This window comes from Acanthopagrus latus, chromosome 13 (genome assembly GCF_904848185.1).
Source record: "Acanthopagrus latus isolate v.2019 chromosome 13, fAcaLat1.1, whole genome shotgun sequence".
In the NCBI taxonomy this organism is placed as follows: Eukaryota; Metazoa; Chordata; class Actinopteri; order Spariformes; family Sparidae; genus Acanthopagrus; species Acanthopagrus latus.
Genome location: NC_051051.1, coordinates 9,695,149 through 9,714,836, shown reverse-complemented (window position 1 = coordinate 9,714,836; position 19,688 = coordinate 9,695,149). Strand labels below are relative to the sequence as shown.

At 41.4% G+C, this 19,688-nt stretch overlaps 4 protein-coding genes across 6 annotated transcripts; all 4 read left to right on the top strand.

Annotated features, from left to right (window-relative positions):
- The first annotated feature begins 351 nt into the window (after positions 1-351).
- Positions 352-4,992, top strand: pigs (phosphatidylinositol glycan anchor biosynthesis, class S). Its single transcript, XM_037119016.1, has 12 exons — positions 352-510; positions 1,647-1,786; positions 1,917-2,028; positions 2,116-2,205; positions 2,318-2,409; positions 2,567-2,807; positions 2,911-3,053; positions 3,148-3,262; positions 3,355-3,500; positions 3,615-3,715; positions 3,794-4,004; positions 4,199-4,992. The coding sequence occupies exons 1-12, from the start codon at positions 492-494 to the stop codon at positions 4,475-4,477; spliced, it is 1,689 nt and encodes a 562-aa protein (XP_036974911.1). The 5' UTR covers positions 352-491; the 3' UTR covers positions 4,478-4,992.
- A 571-nt stretch (positions 4,993-5,563) lies between these two features.
- LOC119030981 (serine/arginine-rich splicing factor 1B) lies at positions 5,564-9,529 on the top strand. Of its 2 annotated transcripts, XR_005078484.1 has the most exons (5): positions 5,564-6,069; positions 7,527-7,711; positions 7,802-7,974; positions 8,880-9,123; positions 9,438-9,529. XR_005078484.1 is itself a non-coding variant. In XM_037119017.1 (4 exons), exons 1-4 carry the CDS (start codon positions 5,876-5,878, stop codon positions 9,060-9,062), a joined length of 735 nt encoding a protein of 244 aa, XP_036974912.1. In that variant the 5' UTR covers positions 5,566-5,875; the 3' UTR covers positions 9,063-9,196. The 2 variants fall into 2 exon arrangements, 1 of the variants encoding a protein (XP_036974912.1); XM_037119017.1 differs by lacking the exon at positions 9,438-9,529 and having other exon boundaries at positions 5,566-6,069; positions 8,880-9,196.
- Positions 9,530-11,530: 2,001 nt separating this feature from the next.
- Positions 11,531-15,381, top strand: LOC119030982 (serine/arginine-rich splicing factor 1-like). Of its 2 annotated transcripts, none has more exons than XM_037119020.1 (5): positions 11,531-11,943; positions 13,074-13,240; positions 13,322-13,494; positions 14,381-14,474; positions 14,896-15,381. In XM_037119020.1, the coding sequence occupies exons 1-4, from the start codon at positions 11,747-11,749 to the stop codon at positions 14,441-14,443; spliced, it is 600 nt and encodes a 199-aa protein (XP_036974915.1). In that variant the 5' UTR covers positions 11,531-11,746; the 3' UTR covers positions 14,444-14,474; positions 14,896-15,381. The 2 variants fall into 2 exon arrangements, with proteins under 2 accessions (XP_036974915.1, XP_036974914.1); XM_037119019.1 differs by lacking the exon at positions 14,896-15,381 and adding an exon at positions 13,702-13,926 and having other exon boundaries at positions 11,532-11,943; positions 14,381-14,479.
- A 2,028-nt stretch (positions 15,382-17,409) lies between these two features.
- dynll2b (dynein, light chain, LC8-type 2b) lies at positions 17,410-19,488 on the top strand. Its single transcript, XM_037120705.1, has 3 exons — positions 17,410-17,562; positions 18,191-18,337; positions 18,677-19,488. Exons 2-3 carry the CDS (start codon positions 18,206-18,208, stop codon positions 18,812-18,814), a joined length of 270 nt encoding a protein of 89 aa, XP_036976600.1. The 5' UTR covers positions 17,410-17,562; positions 18,191-18,205; the 3' UTR covers positions 18,815-19,488.
- The last annotated feature ends 200 nt before the right edge of the window (positions 19,489-19,688 follow it).

The following is a 19,688-nucleotide window of genomic DNA, read 5'->3' as shown; positions in this document are numbered from 1 at the left end:
AAGCATTTATTGCTTTTGATGCTGTCTGGGTCAGTAATACTGGTAAAAGTAAAACACGTGATAATATAACTCATCTGTCAATCGCTTCTTTTATAGGTACAAATGTACTTGTAACGATAAAAACAAACATCTATACATTATTTATTACAGTCACTTTATTTATAGAGAATTCTAAGTATTTATTTGGTAACAGTAAGTAACGTTAAGCCACCACGCGGGGCGCTAGTGTACATGATGTCATGCATTGTGTTGGTGCGTTTCATTTTCATCACGGGTTGGGCCGGCGGTTAACTCACCGCCTCCCCGTGTTACAGACGGATGTATATTACAGTATTCCAAATCACATGGTAGATTTGCGTCTGAATTACGAGTTCTCTGTGTTTTAAGGGCCACGTTAATCACCCGGTTTGTGTCTTTTAATGTCGGTCATGTGACGTGTGACTCGATGTGGTGTCATATCAAACACACCCCATTTAGTTTCATTGACAGAAATGGCTACCACGGAAGTAGGTGAGTGGATTCATAACTGAACTCTATTATATTCATTTATGTGCTACACATAAAACAACATGTAAACCAGGTGACAGCAGTTCAAGATGGCGTATTTAACACGTAGTTACGACAGGTGTAGCTACCGTAGCACGACGCCGCTGTTCTGTTCTCTGAAGCTAACAGCTAACAGTTAGCTAGCCGCAGCAGCAGATGCAGCAGTGATGCCTCCACTGAAGACACTGCACACACACACCTGCTTGTTTTGTGCTACATTATGTCTTTTATTGTCACTACTTATTTTTTATTCCACAATCAGCAACCGCACTGGAATTATTCAACTCTGCCTTAGCAGAGAAAAACACGTTAGGTCATCGTATTTTGTGTTTTTCTAGCTTCGAAAATAAACCAGTGTTTGAAGCTGTTAACTGCATGTTGACTACTGAATGTTGTCTCTCTCAGACTACAATGTTTGCTTTTTTTATACCGCCATCAAGCATCAACATATATTATTTGACAGACTTTCAATGTGTGAAACAACGAGACACAAATGTATTTCCTGGTTTAGTGACAGGTCAAGGTGTCCATCTCTAGGGCTTCAACTAACCAGTACTTTCAGTGGTGATTAATGTGTTGATTATTTCCACGTTGATCATTTGGTCTATAAAATGTTAAATACTGTGTGGAAAATGTGAAAAGTTTCTCCGGTCCAACCAACAGTCCAGTGCCCAAGACCCTTCGTTCACTATCGTGCGTGACAAAGAAAAGCAGCAAATCCTTACATTTAAGAAGCTGCAACCAGCAGATCTTTTACATTTTTGCCTTTAAAAAATTATTTAAATGATTAATCAATTATCAAAATAGTTATTAATACCAACTAACTGATGAAGAGCATATACATGTACATAAAGCAGTCCTACAAATTGATTTAGAAATGTTCCCACCATGGCCTAACACAACTAGACATAATACAGGTACAGCAACCGCAGTATACACCACAGAATCATCTCTAACAGTTGGAAAATGTGCCTTTATTATATTCTTTATATGCTATTTTATTATTTTCTTGCAGTACTTGCTTTCATCATTTTTATGTTATCTCTTACTACATTTTATAATTATGCACCATGGCTTTTCTGTCTGTGTGTGTCACTCAGAGCGTAGGCGTGGCCAGCTCGCTGCTCTGTCCATAGCAGCGGTGGTCATCCTTATAGGAGTCCCTCTGTGGTGGCGAACAACTGAAACGTACCGCGCCTGGCTGCCTGTCAGTCAGATAGAAGAGTTGGCCAAACTTCAGGTTTGTTAATGCTCCTTCCTATTGCTGACATCACCTTATCAAATCTGTGTTGTCATCTGTGTTGTCTGTTTTTTTCTTCCATGTGTACCTTTTGTAATATGTCCCTTCCTTTGTTTATTTTTCTGTATAGCTACAGCTTAGTGCTGATGTGGAGGTTGTGTTTGCACGTGGAACTGTGACACCAGAACAGCAGAAGAAGGTCCCACTGACGCAGACGCAGGATGAGGAACACACAGTAGATGGTGATTTACTAACACTATCTGCCATCTTATGGTAACAAAATGTTAAGGCCGAAAAGTAATTAATGTCTGAAACTCTTTTGTTTCCAGAGGACACAGCGTTGAGGTACAGGTATGAGACAAGGTACCGCACGGCTACAATCATGGAAGAGGATGCCCTGAACCAGCCCACTGCTGCAGGTAAGCTGTTGCCTGCTCGTCAGATCAAGATTACAGACCTTAACATTTTATTATCTGGGTGAGATGACAAGTTGTAACTTCTGCAACTTGTATATTTGTTCCTCTTCTTTAGAGGCAGATCTATCTCTGCACACGCTCAGTGAGAGTCCATGTGGTTCTTTGGTTGTGTATGTGATCCCAGAGTCATCTTCACTGCTGCCCGAGGTTCAAACTCTCAATTTTTAACTTTTTTCATCATGTATATTTAGCTTCAAAGACCGATGTTTGTCTACTGTTGTCACTTTCCTATTTAATAACACGCATAACAGTCTAAATACTATACATAACACAAACACCAACTTGTACCTTCATGCCTCTACAGGATGTAGACGTGTATATTGGCCAGCGACGCACAGCCCTGCTGCGTATCAGCGCCCAGATGAGAGTGGGCAGGACACTAGAGCAACTGTTGGCTCACCTGGAGCCTCGGGTCAAGCAGGTGCTGCAGGTGATGTCTTTCAGCCACACCGACATTACGGCTGCCCTCAGCGACCGAGTCCGTCTCAGCCCCGGCAACAAAGAGAGCATCGCTGACAGTATGAGAGCCTTTAAATCCAGCCCAGGTCTGTATTTGTTCAGCGCAGTCAAAGAAGTGGACCAGTGTAGCCATCAGAATATAGTTTTTTTTTTCATTCTATTCTCTGCTTATTCTTGTCTTCTCTTTAGGTTATGAGATAACTTTCAGTCTGTTGAACCCAGACCCAAAATCCCACCGGGTACACTGGGACATAGAGGGGGCGGTGCACACCTACATCCAACCTTTGCTGAAAAAACTGGCCCCTTTGGCTAATTTTAGCATTGACTCCCAGGTACAGTGTGTTGAAGTTTCTGAATTGGCAGCGCCCACCAATGACGATGACATGCTAGGCTACTGTATGTTAATGAGTCAAGATCTCCTTACAGACGTTGTACTATGCCATGCTTGGGGTCAACCCGCGTTTTGACACCAGCCGCAACGCCTACACACTCAACTCTGACAGCCTCGCTCATGTCATCAACCCTGTGGAGGCGAGACTGGGTAAAAGACAACACAATGAATAGAAACGTTTTGTAAGGTGTTATGGTGTATCTGTACTGTAGGTGTTTCCTCTTTTTTTTTTTCATTTCAAGGTTCAAATGCTGCGTCTTCCAACCCAGTGCTGAACTTTCTTCTGTACGTCCCGGATGCCCACCATTCACCCCTTCACATCAATGACCACAAGAAACAGGAAGTGCCTTCTAATGCCTTTCACTCTCCAAGATGGGGTGGAATTATGGTAAGATAATCTGATGACAACACTGGATGAGAGTAGTCTGTCCTACTCATCATAGTTTGTTAGCTATGCAGTGATTTTGAGTCTAATTTGTTTGATACTTTCATGTATTTACAGGTCTATAATGTCAATGATTTCTACGGCCCAGAGGCTGCATTCCCTGTTGACATCAACATCAACATGGCCAAAGTCATGGGAGTCTTCCTTGCACAGCTTCGGTAATGGATGCCTACAGTATGACCGTTATTGATTTTCCAGTAAACACAGTTTAACCCCCCTGCACTGTTTCCTGTCAGGCTGTTGCTGGGTGTGCAGTCGTCCGCCCCTCCACCCCGCTTCCTGGTGGCACCATGCAGCAGCGCAGGAATAGCTGATTGGGAGCTGGACCGTCTCATGTGGAGTCGGAGCGTGGAAAATATCGCAACAGCAACCACAACCATCACCTCACTGGCACAGCTGCTGGACCAGATCGGAAACATTGTTATCAATGACAATATCGCTCAGCAGGTACGATGCATGCACGCCTGAGTTAAGGAGTACGTTTCTATTTGTGTGCATGTATGAGTGTGTATATTCCGAAATTTTACTTTTATAAATCCCCCCTGAATGTATATATCTGGCCCTGTAGGGGCTCTGTTCTGGAGCATTTGACCAACCAGTCAAAATCAGTCTAACCTCTGATCGTTGTTGCTGTCACTCAGGTGTCCAGTGCCGTCACGTCTCTGCAGCTGGCTGTGGCCGAATTGGAGTCCGGAAACCTCCGCTTTGCCCTGCAGTACAGTAAAGAAGCCATCTTGGCGTCAGAGAGAGCATTCTTTGATCCCTCCCTCCTCCACCTCCTGTACTTCCCTGATGACCAGAAGTTTGCTATCTACATACCACTCTTCCTGCCCATGTGTGTGCCTATTCTGCTGTCGCTGCTCAAAATCGTGTCTGAGGCCAGACAGAGACGCAGAGAAAAACACGCCAAGAAGGACTGAAAAATACTCTAATGGATGAACACTTCTTCTAAACAGTTAATGGCCTTCATATTGAGGTACAAAGGTAGCCATGGAGAAAGACTTATTTGCACCATTTGGTTGTGGGATTTACAAACCCAGGGCTCCAGACTGCAACCACTATGATGCATTTTACAACTATTTTTGGAGACAGTGTGACTTGAAAAATGATCATCTTTTTGCCATAATTGCCAAAGATATATCAATAAACACACAAAAGAAAGCAAAATAATCCACAATTCATCTGATCCACTTCCTCAGTACATAAAGAGGTTGTTGCGGGAGGCCTGTGCAACCAGTGGAAAAAGTTAGCCTGGAGCCCTGAAATAAGTCATGTATGATTTTTATTGTTTCCTGTCATTTTAAGATTGTTATGAATGACTGCTGTGGCTGTCTGACACTGGAAAGCTTGAATTGTTTAAAATGTGTACAAGTTTTATAATTGAATTTCATTTTTTTAATTTTAAGTTATTAACAAATAAAGTCTTCAGTTGTAACTTGTGTTTTTGCTTTGGTTTGCAAGAAAATAAGACTGACATGATTTTATATAATTAGTATGTTCATTTGGTAGGCACGCTTGGAGCAACTTACACTTATTTTCTTTGTTTTGTGAGACAAACTAAAGCACTGACTCAGTTTTCTTTTTTGTTTCATTCCATACCTGTGATCAATCCTGAAGGTAGCATGAGCAAAAGAATCCCATGCATCATCAGTGTTATTAAGACATATTCACACTTTTATTCATTTTAAATGGGCCAAAAAGGGGTGCTGTGGAAGTAATACATGCACACACAACAACCTAACCTCAATTTCCATTTAATAGCTGTTTTCAGAGTTTTAACAATATGTCAGTTTCATTGAACCCATGGAATTTGCACTATTGTTCGAAAGTCATGTTTTGTCCTCTGTTGAAGTTAATTTTTATGATCAAATATAAGTAACAGCTCTTAGATGGACTATGAGGACGATTTTTAATGATATTCAATGATTGTACACTTAAGCTCATATACTGTCGAATGTACCTCACACCCCAGGACAGTAGGGGGCGATGTGCTCTCCTTTAAAAGCGAGGTGAGCCTTCTCTTCATCACTGAAGAAAACGCCGTTGTTGAAGGAAGCAAGGAGGGAAGGCGCAAGGAGTCGCATGGCCGCAGTTTGCAACTTTTTGTTCTTGTTAATTTGTTGTTAAATCTACCCTGAACGATTTCAGCTATTTCAACTGAAGCTAAAATCGTTAACGCGTAATTCACGGATAGTAGTTTATATACAGTGAACTACCGAAGTTTTGCTTTGTTTGGCCGGAAGAGAACCTGTTAGCCAGCTAGCTAGCTAGCTAACTGCAAAATTAGCTAACTTAGGCTTAGCCTGTTTTGTGCGAACATGTCTGGAGGAGGTGTAGTTCGAGGACCCGCAGGGAGCAACGACTGTCGGATATACGTCGGGAATCTCCCGCCTGATATCCGCTCAAAGGACATCGAAGACTTGTTTTATAAATATGGAGCCATTCGTGATATCGATCTCAAAAACCGAAGAGGAGGACCGCCGTTTGCCTTTGTGCAGTTCGAGGACCCGAGGTGAGCTGCGCCATGTCTCGCTGATGTGTCCCACCGCGCTTTCCGTCATGGTGCACCCAAATATTCCAATATATCTATAAAGGCATTTAAATAAAGTCGTTCAATCCGTTGTCGGCTTGTTAGATACGAGCTGCAGTAAATAATTTATCCGTTAAAGTACAGTATTTAACCGCTGGAGGGGGTTGCGGGTGTATTTCTTTGTTCGCTCACAATAGTTTGTGGCGCTAAAAGGTGTATCTATTATTTAGACTACCCCCCACTGAGGGCTGTAGTGGACTGCGTTAGTTTTAGTTGGGAAGGAAGTGCACGCTTGATCGGTTGCACCCATGCTCTGTTCTCGGAAGATGTTTCCCGCAGGCCACAGTGTTAAACATGGCAAACCAGTTTGCATGTAAAGTAAATACTGGCGCGACATCAGCATTTAGAGCTGCAAAGATCAGTGTGTTGGTTTACACACAATTAAGTGGCAACCATTTTGTTGATCGATTAGTCAACCAGGGCAACTTTGACCACTCTCTGATCCAGCTTCTCAAATGTGAACATTTGCTGCCCTTTCTTGTGACAAAAGTGTGAGTGTCTGTGTTTTGGACTGGACCTTGAGCAACTGTGATGGGCATTTAGCACTGTTATCTGATGTTTTATAGAATACATTAATCAGTTAATTTACGTCTTTCCTCACACCAAGACTACCAAAACGACCAGCTGACTAAAATGTCTTTACAGATAAAAATCCTAAATTTTGAAACCATTAGGACACTAGAGCCTGGCCGATATATCAGTTTGCGGATATTGACTCATCAGTGATGTCAGTGTTAAGTTGTCTGACATGTGCTGGTATAAAAACCTATTTTTCTCATTTTATGAATCACTTTCAGTGTGGCGTATTGGTCATATCAAATTATATCAACTAGTACTCAAATGGATGAATCTGTGAATCAACAATTAAAAATAAACCAAAATAAAACAAGGAGCTGGCTCGATTGCAGGAAAGTTAGCATGCTCAACATTAACACAACTACAAGCAGATGATGGCATGATAAACACACTAAGGCTTGTATTGCAATGTGTTTCAATTTTGCATGTGTCAGGACATTTCAATGCCAGGCTTGAAATACCAGAGAAGCTGCCAGTCTAGTTCCTGGTATGAACTTCATGCCTGTGCACATTTAAGTGGGTTGAATTCTCCCCATTTTTGAATTCAGCGGCACCACTTCTTTTCTTTAGTCAAAACACATCATACTATTTCTACTGTAATCATGTCACTTTACTAAGCATGATTCAGGATGTTAGCCACCTAGATTTATATTATTGGGACATATATTTAATAATGCACAATTTTCCTTCAGGTTTCATTAGTATAGGCCAGTAGTTGCCAGATTTACATGTTAATCACTTGGCAAACTACCTGGTTTTGGTAACTAATAGCTCTATGTTAACTGAACTGTTGGATTTCACAGGGATTCTCAAGATGCTGTCAGCGGCCGTGATGGTTATGACTACGATGGCTACCGCCTGCGTGTTGAGTTTCCTAGAAGTGGAAGGGGAGGCGGTGGTGGAGGTGGTGGTGGCGGTGGAATGGGACCCCCAAGGTCAAGGCATGGTCCCCCCTCCAGACGCTCCGACTACAGGGTTGTTGTGACAGGTGGGTGATGGATTATTTCCTCTGCAAGTTGTGCTTATGTCTTAAGTTTAGAGCTGAATTCAGGACGCTTAACCACCTTTTTTCTTTCAGGCCTACCTCCCAGTGGAAGCTGGCAGGACCTGAAGGATCACATGCGAGAGGCAGGTGATGTATGTTATGCTGATGTGTACCGTGATGGCACCGGAGTGGTGGAGTTTGTACGCAAAGAAGACATGTCCTACGCTGTCCGTAAATTAGATAACACCAAGTTTCGCTCTCATGAGGTACGTAAAGGTTTACAGCCTCAGGCTGATTTAATAAGGATTGACTATGCAACTGTATTTTGGAACTGACAAGTTTTCTCAAATGAAGAGGGCAGGAGTGAAGGTAGAAATGATCTGGCAGTAAGTAAAGGTTGATTTTATGTTGGTCTGAATGGCAATGTAATGTTGCTTTGCATCGTAATTCTGGTTGTGTCTGTCATTTGTGCGCTTTTCAATGATTGACTTTGTTATCGGAAGATGTTGACTGAGTGTTGGACCTACATGTGGACCAAATGGTTCAGATCTTTTGCTGACACAAACAATTTTCCTACCACCAATGGCCACAATGATCCACAATATAGAGGTTTTAAAAGTCAAGTGTTTACCCCAAAATAAGTCTTAAGTGGGCAGTTTACTTTAAAAATAAGTAATATCATTTTTCTCTTACCTGTAGTGCTTTCTTTTATCAGTCTGGATAAAAATCTGTTTTGGTGTGAGTTGTAGACTTTTGGAGGTATGGATTGTAGAAATGTTTGCCATCTCATGAATATAATGAAACTATATGGCACTTGGCACTTTAAAAACACATGTCAGAATAACTTTGTCTACGACTATCTTCAAAACTTGCATACTGCAGATAAGAGAGAAAATGTATGCATTTTGGTTTGAGTGGACTGTCCCTTTTCAAGATGTCCATTGGATGTCATTTGGATCCAGTTGATGAACAATTTTAAATATATGTATGTTAATCTAGAAATGTAGTGGTCTTGGTCAAAGCACTGGTCCTTGTGGTGTTTGTGCAACTAAATCTATGAGCAGTCTAAATGTATAAATGCAGTTTTGCGTGCCAATATATTCCCTGACAGATTGATTGTTGCTGCAGGTAATCAATGCTTAATGGTGTGTGTGTGTGTGCGTGTCTTTAGGGAGAGACTGCCTACATTTCTGTGAGGACGGATGGTCCTCGCAGCCCCAGCTACGGTCGTTCCCGCTCTCGTAGTCGCAGCCGAAGCAAGAGCAGGTCTCGCAGCTACTCCCCTCGTCGCAGCAAAGGCTCTCCACGCTACTCTCCCCGGCGTTCCCGCTCCCGTTCTCGCTCTCGCACCTAGATTCACCCTAATGATGTGCCCAGAGCCAGAGAGGAGATCTTCACACTGCTCAACAAATCCTGTATACACGTCATGGATTATCTCAATTGTTACCTGTTTACACTGTCTGTGTGTGTTCCCTACCCTTCCCCCAATTTTTTTTTTTTGGTTGCAGTTTTTGTTTTTCATTTTTACAGATGAGACAAGTCTAGTCTGTGTTCATGGCCCCGTCTCACTCTGTCTTCCCTTTTCCCTTCACATCAACACTGTTTTTCTGCTAACCATCTCTGCCCCTTCTCTTTACTTCTCTTCGACTTGTCCTTCTATGTTTTTGCTTTCTTTGGCTTTTTTAAGCGTATACTACTGTCCTTGACCTTCTTGTGTGTCTCTCTGTAGAGTTCAGAGGAACAGGATAGGATGGGAAGAGAGGAAACAGTTCATATTAGGATAAACAGGAGGAGGAGGAGGATTCAAATGTGGCACCAATGGTATGATGGCTGTGCCTTGTCCACTGTGAAATCTGCATTATAAGGCTATTCATTTCTCAACATACACTTGACAGTAGAGTGCAGTTTGTAGATGTTTTCAGTTACAAGTTCTGCCACTGTATATATTGAGACCCAAAGCTTGTCTGTATTTTTGCTTTTTCTCATCTGTTTTGGGATTGATTAGATAGTGTCCTTTTCGGTTTTTATCAAAGTAAATTCCTACTTAGATTCATTTATTGGCATTTCCCATATCTAAAGTAACTGCTAGTTTTTTGGGATTGATTATAGCTTTTTTCTTTCTTTTTTCCTTTTAAGTATTTCCCGAAGGTGTGATTCTAACTTGCCTCCTTCTCTTTGGTTCTGCTGGTATTCTGAAGGTTTGGACTGGGCTCAGTCTCCCCTTTCCGGAGCCGGAACAGGATTGAGGATCAGATTAGGATTAGACTTCAGGATGGATACATGGAGCAAGAGTATGGGAACATTTTTTACCGGAAAAGGATCCCGAGGATCCCTGTCCACGTAACCCCATCAAACCGGAAACATTGTAGTGAAATATTTAAACTCAATTGGCCTTCAAATAATCCAAAAATTTTTCCCCACTTCGCGTGGGACCTCAGAGACTCAATTTGTGACGGCACTGCTACAAGATTATTTTTCAGATTTTTGTTTTTTAAGTGTAAAGAAGAGCAAGGCTGGGCTCAAAACCAGGAGGAGGGCTGGGAGGTGCAGGATGGATCCATTCGCGTAAGGAGAGTGGTAAATAGTTGGCAAACATTAAAGCGAACTTCTCGTATTTTTAAACCTGGGCTCCATGTTTTTGTATTTCAGTGAGAAACTAAGAAAAGACAAATCCACCCAACTTGTTTTGCAGACACAGTAACTCCTGAAGCGAAATACATTTTAACACTCACCAACTTTTGTTTGATTGAAATAAATCCTTAATTTGCAATGTTGCAATAAATAAAATATAAGGAGAGAGTTGACATCAGAAGCAGCGGTGAAAACTGTAGAGTCAAGCCGCCTGCTGGGGCTATTGACTGTACAGGTTTCAAAACTTTTTGAATCGATTGGCCTTTACACACCGAAATACGTAAATGTTGGGCCCGTGTTTAAGTATTGGAATTTCCCTTTAACAGTGGAGGAGGAGTGGAGAGGGAGGACTGGGAGGCGACATGGGAATGTGACCTTAATGTGGTTTGTATGTTTTTTGTTTTTTGTTTTTTTTTCTTAGGACAGTCTTTTCCTGAGGAGGATGATTTCTGATTTTTCTTTTCTTTTCTTTTTTTTTAAAGTATAGTATCGGCTATCTTAAAGCTTTATTCTCTTTTAATAAAACTTTGAATAACCCAAGTTAAATGTTTGCGTTTTTCTTTCCCTTGTACTTTGAACACTATAGAGTTGGACATCGAAATGTGCAACACTTACTTATGTACAAGTTAATTTTAGCAATTTATATATAGCCAGTATGTAATACCAGTTGTTTTTTAGAGTGTTTCTATTAATCAACACAAGATTAACTTCACTTTATTCTTACTAGTGTAAAGAAGATGACAATATAAGCTCATATTTTGTAAATGGAATCTAAAGATGCAAAGTAACTGTAACTCCAGCTATCAAAGTATAGCAAAAGTAAATCATTTTTAAACGCAGACAGTTCGCTGGTGCTCCAAACTCCCAGTCCGGACCGCTAGATTCACGGCTAACTGAGCTAACTAGCAGTTAGCTGATTCTCTGATGACATGCTGACCTCATTTGTTTTGAGTGGGGCTTTAACAGCTGGCCAATTCTTACATATTGCACCTTTTTAACTGTACTCATTTACAATATTTTAGTAATTGTGGTTACTTGCATTTGTTCTGTGCAGATTAATACATTCCCTTTTTGTTTTACTTTAATGTTTGGCAGCAATACTTTTTTTTTCCCTCAACATGATGGAATGAAAATTTGGCGGCAATGTTTTGCGTGACTTCGGTAACGTGATGACGTTGTGGTGTACGCTGTTTGTTATTGGTTAATCCAGCTGCTCCCATGGTGCTGCAAACTAAACAGTGGTGGCAGGCAGGTGTCCTGTAAATATCCCAGTAGTTAGCTTAGAGTAGAACCAGAAGTAGGTTTCTACATTTTAGTATTTTGGGGTCAAACAATTGCTTGTCTGCCTCTTCACCCTTCGGCTGTGACGGTTCTGTTGGCGAGCTGTCACCTTTGTTTTGTACCAACATGTCCGGCGGAGGTGTCATTCGTGGGCCGGCAGGTAGTAACGACTGTCGGATATACGTGGGCAACCTGCCACCTGACATCCGCACCAAAGACGTAGAGGACGTGTTTTATAAATACGGAATCATTCGGGATGTTGATCTGAAAAACCGGACAGGAGGAGGACCACCGTTTGCCTTCGTTGAATTCGAGGACCCGAGGTGAGCTGCAGAGCCGTCGTGTCAACCGTATGTTGCTTTATTTCAAAGTCGAGCTGTTTTAAGCAGATTGAACAGTGAAAAGTCAGGTGTACCGCTCAAAACTAGTGAGCAGCAGTCCTAAAGCATCCTTCATCCACAGTCCTGAATGTGTCTGTCCGACTGCAGTAAAATGAGCCGCTGTCTGAAAGAATAGTCCTAGAGCAAAGTGAAGGACACATATAGGACACAGATAGGTGTTCTTTAAGAAGTTTGAACATTTTTGTCATGTTTAATCAGGTCGAAGTTTTATTTTATCGATCATTTATCAGACGAATCCAAGTAATTGTTTACTTGGATGTTATCCTTAATGGTATTAAGCCCAGTTATTTCCAGTGTTCCTGTTTGTTGAAATTCTACAAACATATACAGTGTTTTTGGTTGTTGATAGTTGATGTGGTCGGTAACTCCAAATAACATAAAATACTATTCTTGAATTTCTTGAATTTTGATTTTATGATCAAAACCAAATCAACAGATCTATATGTTATTCTGACTTTATATCGTTTATGCAACTTATTCCCTCATAGGTTAGTTTTTCATTATCATCCCATATTCTTCCTATTTCTTACTATATCACATTTTCAAATGTGGTTACATTTCACGGTAGCAATGTGGAGCAATCTCACCTCAAAATCATCTCCAAAATGAATAAAATATATTATTCTGACCTTTGACATTACATCAAATAAGTTCCTTCATAGGTTAGTTCATCATTCATCATTTTAGTTTATTTTTGTGTTGGTTGTTAATAGCTGTTGCGATCGGTAACTCCAAATATCATCTCCTGTCATGCATGAAATCAGGAAATATTGTACTTGAGTTTCTTGAATTTTGACTTTGCATCTTCTTCCTGATGTCTCTCTATCACAGGGTCAAATTTGGTGACATTTGACAATTGTTGCCCAATAGACAAAATTGATGAGTTTATTTACCATTTATGTCCCCCCTCATTATATAATGTCGTTGCATTCTCTACAATAATTTTGGGGATCTGTTTAAGCGTTTCAAAAGATGTTGTTGTAAAATTAAACACATACATGCACTAGTCACTATACTGGGAAAAGTGTGTGATTGTCACTGTCATCCTATAGGGATGCGGAGGATGCCGTGTATGGACGTGACGGTTACGACTACGATGGCTACCGTCTGCGTGTGGAGTTTCCCCGAAGTGGCAGGGCAGGTGGTGGAGCTTCAGGACCACCGAGGGGAAGGTATGGTCCACCTTCACGACACTCCGAGTACAGGGTTGTTGTCTCAGGTAGGTGAAACAGTTCATGATCTTGTTACCTTGAGCGTGGGAAGTGTTGAGATTCTGATGACCTGACCCTCTTACTTTCAGGCCTTCCTCCCAGTGGTAGCTGGCAGGACCTGAAGGATCACATGCGAGAGGCAGGTGATGTATGTTACGCTGATGTGTACCGTGATGGCACCGGAGTGGTGGAGTTTGTACGCAAGGAAGACATGTCCTACGCTGTCCGCAAGCTGGATAACACTAAGTTTCGCTCTCATGAGGTAGGTCAGGCTTGCAGGAAGGAATAGTTTTGAAATTTAAATGTTTTGTTCATGGTTAGTAAAGGAGCAGATCAAGCGGGGAAATAAATGGACAGTAAGTAAAGGTACATTTTCTAGTTGTAAGAACATAACACATTACCTCATTTGCTGTACGATTAGCAAGCAGTCCTTTTTCCCCCATTCCTGCATAGTTGTTTGTGTGTTTAGGGAGAGACGGCCTACATTCGTGTGAAGATGGACGGTGCTCGCAGCCCCAGCTACAGTCGCTCTCATTCTCGTAGCCGCAGTCGAAGCCGGAGCAACAGCATGTCACGCAGCTACTCCCCATGTCGCAGTAGAGGCTCACCACATTACTCGCCACACCGTCTCCGCTCGCGCTCTCGCACCTAAGACGCACATGACCTTGATTAAACCACCAGCCAGCTCAACCAGGCAATGCATCTTGGAGTGGAGAAGACAAACAAATCTCCATGGAACATTTGCCGTTTTCTGTGTTTGCATATTGTCTTGTTGTGTGTTCCTGTTTCCCCAGTTTTCTGTTTTTAATTTACTTTACATTTCTCATTTGACCAGATACTATTGGGGGAAACACTCTGATCTGTGTACATCGCCCTCTCCATTATATTTATTCTCCTTTTCCCTTTTCTCAGTGTCTCCTTTTCCCTCCAGAACGATCAGCTTCCCTTTTCTTCTAACTTTGTCTCCCCCATTTCTGTTCTTTTCCTCCTCTGATTCTAGGTTGTGTTGAAGGAATTGGTAGGTTTTTGGAGGGTTTATTGTGTATCTTCTGCTTTAGTTATTTTTTGGGGGGGTGGTATAATTATATTTGTTTTCTTAGTCTTGCATTTGCTGTTGTACTTTGACCCTCTCGTGTGTCTCTCTGTAGAGTTCAGAGGAGCAGGATAGGATGGAAACAGAGGAAAAGGAAACACAGTTCATATTAGGATAAACAGAAGGAGGATTCAAATGTGGCACAAATGGTATGACGGCTGAGGCCTCTCAACTCTGAAATCTTCATTAAATAAGGCTTTAGTCTTTTTTTATTTTATTCTGATTATACACTGGGAAATAGTTGCGTGCTGTTACCAAACCTTTGTCGCTGTATATCATGTTTGGTTTTGCAATAGCTGCTGTATTTGTGCATGCACCCATTCTATTGTAAATACCCAGCAGAGTTACTAGCCTTCTGTCAGGAGCCCTTAAATCACAGTGGCTTTTCACACTGGTCCTGTAGTTTTTCCAAAGCATATTAAAATGCTGTGTTATTTTGCTCATCTCTTTGTATCCAAAGTAATTGCTAGTTTTTTGGGGACTGATTATATCTTTTATTTTCTTGAAGTATTTCCTGAAGGTGTGATTCTAACTTGCCTCCTTCTCTTTGGTTCTGCTGGTATTCTGAAGGTTTGGACTGGGCTCATTGTCTCCCCATTCCGGAGCCGGATCAGGATTAGGATTAGGTTTCCGGATGGATACAAGGAGAAGGAGCATTTTTTACCGGGAGAGGATCCTCATCAAACCGGAAGCAATGTAGTGAAATATGTAACTAAATTGGCCTTTAAAACAAGTCAAAAGAAAAATGTTTCTTTTTGTGTTGGACTTTGCCTTTTGTTTTCAATAAGTGGGGCAAAGCTCGGATCAAAACCAGGAGGTGGGATGGGAGGTGCAGGATGGATCCACGCACGTAAGGAGAGTGGTAAATAGTTGGCAACTATTAATAGCAGAGGAGGGAGGATGGGGAGGTAAAAAGGGAATGTGACCTTTTATGTGTTTTTCTCCCTCTTAGGTGGGTCTGGTGATGCAACAGATACATTTTGGTTTTGCTTTACGTAATCTCAAGTATCTTGAAGTTTTGTTCTCTTCAATAAAACCTCAGTTAATAGTTTCGTATCATTGTGTGTTTCTCTTTAATACCTGTTCTGTAGAGATTATGAATTGTTTTTTCTCAGAATAAATTCCGTTTTCAGTGGATCACTTATGGTTGTGTGACAAGATAACAGGAATGTTGCACCCACTTCTGCAGGAGCAGGGTTTTTACTTTATTTGTCACCAAACATATATTAAAAATATCAACTAGCCTATTTACAATTCCCATTTGGCTCCAAATAAAGAAAGAGGGTCAGTGCCATTCTGGTGTGTCTGAAGGTGTCAAAGCAGAAGGAAAATCTCTGCGGTAAAATAATATTGATGCGTGAGGAGGAAATGGTTTTATGTCTCCTAACACCTGCAATAACACAGAGACAAGTGCTCCAACACGGGAAACCTGACTAACCATCATCACTATATACTAATCCTCGCACTTCACTCTCCTCATTGAAAAACCCAGAATCTATGAATATTCCCTATTAGACATAAATTATTTCCTACTTCAGGGGATTTAAAGATCTCAGGCCCATAGCTCTCACTCTCAGCTTGTGAAAGATGATAGATTTTGATAGATTTGTACTGAGGCATTTAGGCAGGTTGGTCCCTGCATACCAACACCTATTCTAGGAGCATGGAAGAAGGGTGTGGGACTGGATGACGCTTAAACTTGATATGATTCATAGAATCTACTGCCATTAAGAGTCAGCTGCTGCATCTGCAGTAATCTTAGTTTTTGATTTCTGTAATGCTTTTAATACCATCCAACTGCATATTTTAGCCCAAAAATGTTTTATTGTTAAATGACACCATGGTCACATGGGTTTTGGACTACCTCACATCTAGACCCCAGCATGTATGGCTTTGTGGTAATGAATCCAATCCATTGTGACCAACAGAGGTGTACCCCAAGGAACTGTTCTGCCCACGTTTTTATTCACCCACCTTGTATACTTGTCACCTGCAAACATTTCCTGATGATTCTGCTCTTGTTGGCTTCATCCACAAAGACAATCACATAGCTTACCAACAGAACATAGACGACATTGTCACATGTTGTAATGAGAACCATTTAATTCTGGAAGATCAAGGAGCTTATTACTGATTTTAGAGCGAAACAAGGGCGGCTGTGACCCATGTCGCAATTAAAGATGAGGCCAGTGGGGTGGTTCCCTTTTAAGATTATCTCGGTGTCCCTGTGGGTAACAGGCTGGGCTGGGTAAAGAGCACCAGTGCCATATAAGTGCCCAGTCCATGCTATTTTTCCTCAGGAAGCTCAGGTCCTTTAATGTCAGCAAGTCACTCCAGCATGTATTTTGAGCTAGTATCTTGTTTTGTGCTGTTGTTTGTTTGGGTGTGGATTAAGCTCAGAGGGATGGAATAAGATCAATAAAGTGATCAGGAAGGCAGGATCCATAATTGGCGTGACCCCTGACTCACTTGATGTGGTCCTGGAACAATGGATGGGTAGGAAGCTGTAGCATCTTAAAAAAACGTGGATCATCCAATGTGCAGTGATGTATGTGAGCTGAATAACTTCTCTGAGAGATTCAGGAAGTCTTTACTTAGTTTCAAGTTTTAAAAAAAAAATAACATTGTCACTGGCTATCATTGTTAATTGATGTGATGACAATATGTTGTTGATGACTTGGACTGTGATCCAACTAAGTGCTGTGGAGTGATGCCAGCCATTAATATGTTGAATATGTTATGGTACAACCATATTGATGTTTACACTATTTATTATTTATGTTGATGTGCTCTCCTCTTATTTGGTGCTGCCTTGAGATATGTATGTCTTCTTTAATATTGTCCTACTCGTTGTCTTACATGTATGGTGACACTCAGCTTCCCTCTTGATGAATTAATATCGTAATCTCCCACTGGTCTAATGTAAATGCAAATTCTTCACCTACTGACAGTCCACCACCGATGGACCGGTTCACCTGGATTGATCACTCCCTCTGAAGAGAACACGAGGGAGGGGTGAAAACGGTGCATTCTGGGTTGAAATAAGATGCGGGCAGCGTCCGCGAGTGAAAAACGCCGTCACCAGGGTGGAGGCTTCGCTCCAGCCAATCAGATCGCGTCTGTGATATGGAGGGCGGGGCAGAGATGCACGCTGTCCATCCATAAATGAACGAAAGACTGTCCAGCTGCCAGCCACAAACGCTCCTAAACACAATAAGCCAACTGCGCGGAGAGACGGTAAGAGTTAAATTAATTTATGGTCGTACTGTATCGTTAGCGGTTACTGCTAATATAACCTGTGTGCCGCAGCAGGTGAGAGGGACACTGACGCTGCTGTGCGCTTGCATGCTAATCTCGTCTGAGCTTCTTGTACTTGTCCCGAAACGGTGTATGAATGGACTGTATTTGCTATGGTTGTGTAAAACCCTGACAACTTGAGCTGAATGAAAGAAGTGATGTTGTTGACTATATATGTAGAAATGGTTCCTTTTTCTAGCAGCGGTCAACCAAAGCAGCTGCATCTCTTACACGAATGTTTCTCAGTTATGTGTGTCGTGCCAGCACCCCTTTTGTTAACTGATGCTCACACACATTGTATCCATGTCATTAACACACATTACTGAGGTCTCTATAAATGAACAAAGAGACATAAGAGTAAGTTAATATGCATGTGAGGGAAGGGTTTGTCCTCCAGTTCTCCAGATGACTTCCTGTTTTCAGGAGGCCTCCCATCCAATAAATTGGAGAAGGTGCCAGCCTCATTTAGCTCTCATTTGTAAATCATGTAAATCATCATTCCAAAGAGCAAATAAGTAGACTCATAGCTATAGTAAGTGACTTTTCTTTTCTCCTGTCTCTTGTGCAGTTATAAATCGCCATCATGAGTGAGAAGAAAGCAGTGATCAAGAATGCTGACATGTCAGATGACATGCAGCAGGATGCTGTGGACTGTGCCATGCAGGCTATGGAAAAATACAACATCGAGAAGGATATTGCTGCTTATGTCAAAAAGGTAGATTGGATTAAGATGTAATGTTTGTTTCAATGTGTTGAGTCATTATCTACTTGCCCTCATGCTGACAGAAAGTTCAGTGAAGTTTTGTAAGTCCACAAAACCTTTCTAGAGCTTCAAAGCAAACCGGTGTGGTGGCATCCTCCAAAACAACTGAAAATGAATAAATAAATGGGCCCCATTCACTTCAGGGATGTTTTGTGAACTATGCAACAATAACTACTTTCCACTGGTATGAGGCTGAGTAGATTAAAAACTAAATTTAAATTTGTGGAGCTGTTCATTTTTAATGCCCTTTTTTGTCTTTTTATGTGCTAATTATTACTGTGTCCCCTGCAGGAGTTTGACAAGAAGTACAACCCCACATGGCACTGCATTGTTGGGAGGAACTTCGGCAGCTATGTGACGCACGAGACAAAGCATTTCATCTACTTTTACCTGGGCCAAGTGGCCATTCTGCTTTTCAAGTCAGGCTGAATTCGCAACATGCCCTCCAAAAACTACTTTTAATTCAGCCATTAATTATTTGTGCCATGCTGTACATTCGCTGCCACCTCTCTGCAGACATGCTCTCCTCCTGGTTTCCTGCTTGCTTCAGTCAGTTATTGTTTACCACCCACAACACTACCACCATGGGTGGATGGCAGTTTAGTCATGCCTGGACTGGAGGTGCTGTTCATAAAGAATGTAAAACTAATCCCCCATGCCTGCTCTGAGTCAACATTTGCACATCTGACAAGACTCGCCACACCTCATTTCTGGATGTTTTTTTGTTTTGTTTTGTTTTTGTTATGCTGTGCTTTGATGCGCGGATCTTGTACATTGTTTCATATGTTGTATAATAACTTATTTTTCATTGAATTAAAATGAGCAACAGACAGTTTTTGTTGAAATGCCTTTAATTTTCAGTGTTGACTGAGATTGAATAAATATGCCAAGACTGTTGCTTACACTTAATAAAGAATATCACCTGCTAAGAGATGTAAGGGTTTTGTACATGCTTGAACATTCCTGTTTTCACTTCACATGTGAATATTTACAATGTTACTGTTGATCTCTGGACTGTAATTTAGTGTGCAGTTTGGTATTGTGATATTTTCAACATGTTCAGCACAAAACGACTTTGAAACAGTAAACTGGCTCAAAATGTGTCTGCTGTGTGTTTGTCACTTTGCTTAACTCGTTTCTTATCAAATGTTGTGACATCTTGTTGGGCTAGGTAGTAGATTTGTCACATGGCTATTGATGATGATAATACTGCAAACTATGATACACAATTATGTATGTTAAAGCCACAAAAAGAGAAGGGTCAGGGTCAAAAAACAGTTTCCAGATGCAGGTGTCACTGCTA

Bases quoted from the DNA above. Each gene is read 5' to 3' on its own strand.
- pigs (XM_037119016.1), top strand. The intron at 1,787-1,916 runs GTTTGTTAATGC...TTTTCTGTATAG, and splicing joins AAGAGTTGGCCAAACTTCAG to CTACAGCTTAGTGCTGATGT. The intron at 3,263-3,354 runs GTAAAAGACAAC...TTTCATTTCAAG, and splicing joins CCCTGTGGAGGCGAGACTGG to GTTCAAATGCTGCGTCTTCC.
- LOC119030981 (XM_037119017.1), top strand. From the start codon at position 5,876: ATGTCTGGAGGAGGTGTAGTTCGAGGACCCGCAGGGAGCAACGACTGT. The intron at 7,712-7,801 runs GTGGGTGATGGA...TTTTTCTTTCAG, and splicing joins CTACAGGGTTGTTGTGACAG to GCCTACCTCCCAGTGGAAGC. The intron at 7,975-8,879 runs GTACGTAAAGGT...GCGTGTCTTTAG, and splicing joins CCAAGTTTCGCTCTCATGAG to GGAGAGACTGCCTACATTTC.
- LOC119030982 (XM_037119019.1), top strand. From the start codon at position 11,747: ATGTCCGGCGGAGGTGTCATTCGTGGGCCGGCAGGTAGTAACGACTGT. The intron at 13,241-13,321 runs GTAGGTGAAACA...TCTTACTTTCAG, and splicing joins GTACAGGGTTGTTGTCTCAG to GCCTTCCTCCCAGTGGTAGC. The intron at 13,495-13,701 runs GTAGGTCAGGCT...TTGTGTGTTTAG, and splicing joins CTAAGTTTCGCTCTCATGAG to GGAGAGACGGCCTACATTCG.
- dynll2b (XM_037120705.1), top strand. From the start codon at position 18,206: ATGAGTGAGAAGAAAGCAGTGATCAAGAATGCTGACATGTCAGATGAC. The intron at 18,338-18,676 runs GTAGATTGGATT...TGTCCCCTGCAG, and splicing joins TTGCTGCTTATGTCAAAAAG to GAGTTTGACAAGAAGTACAA.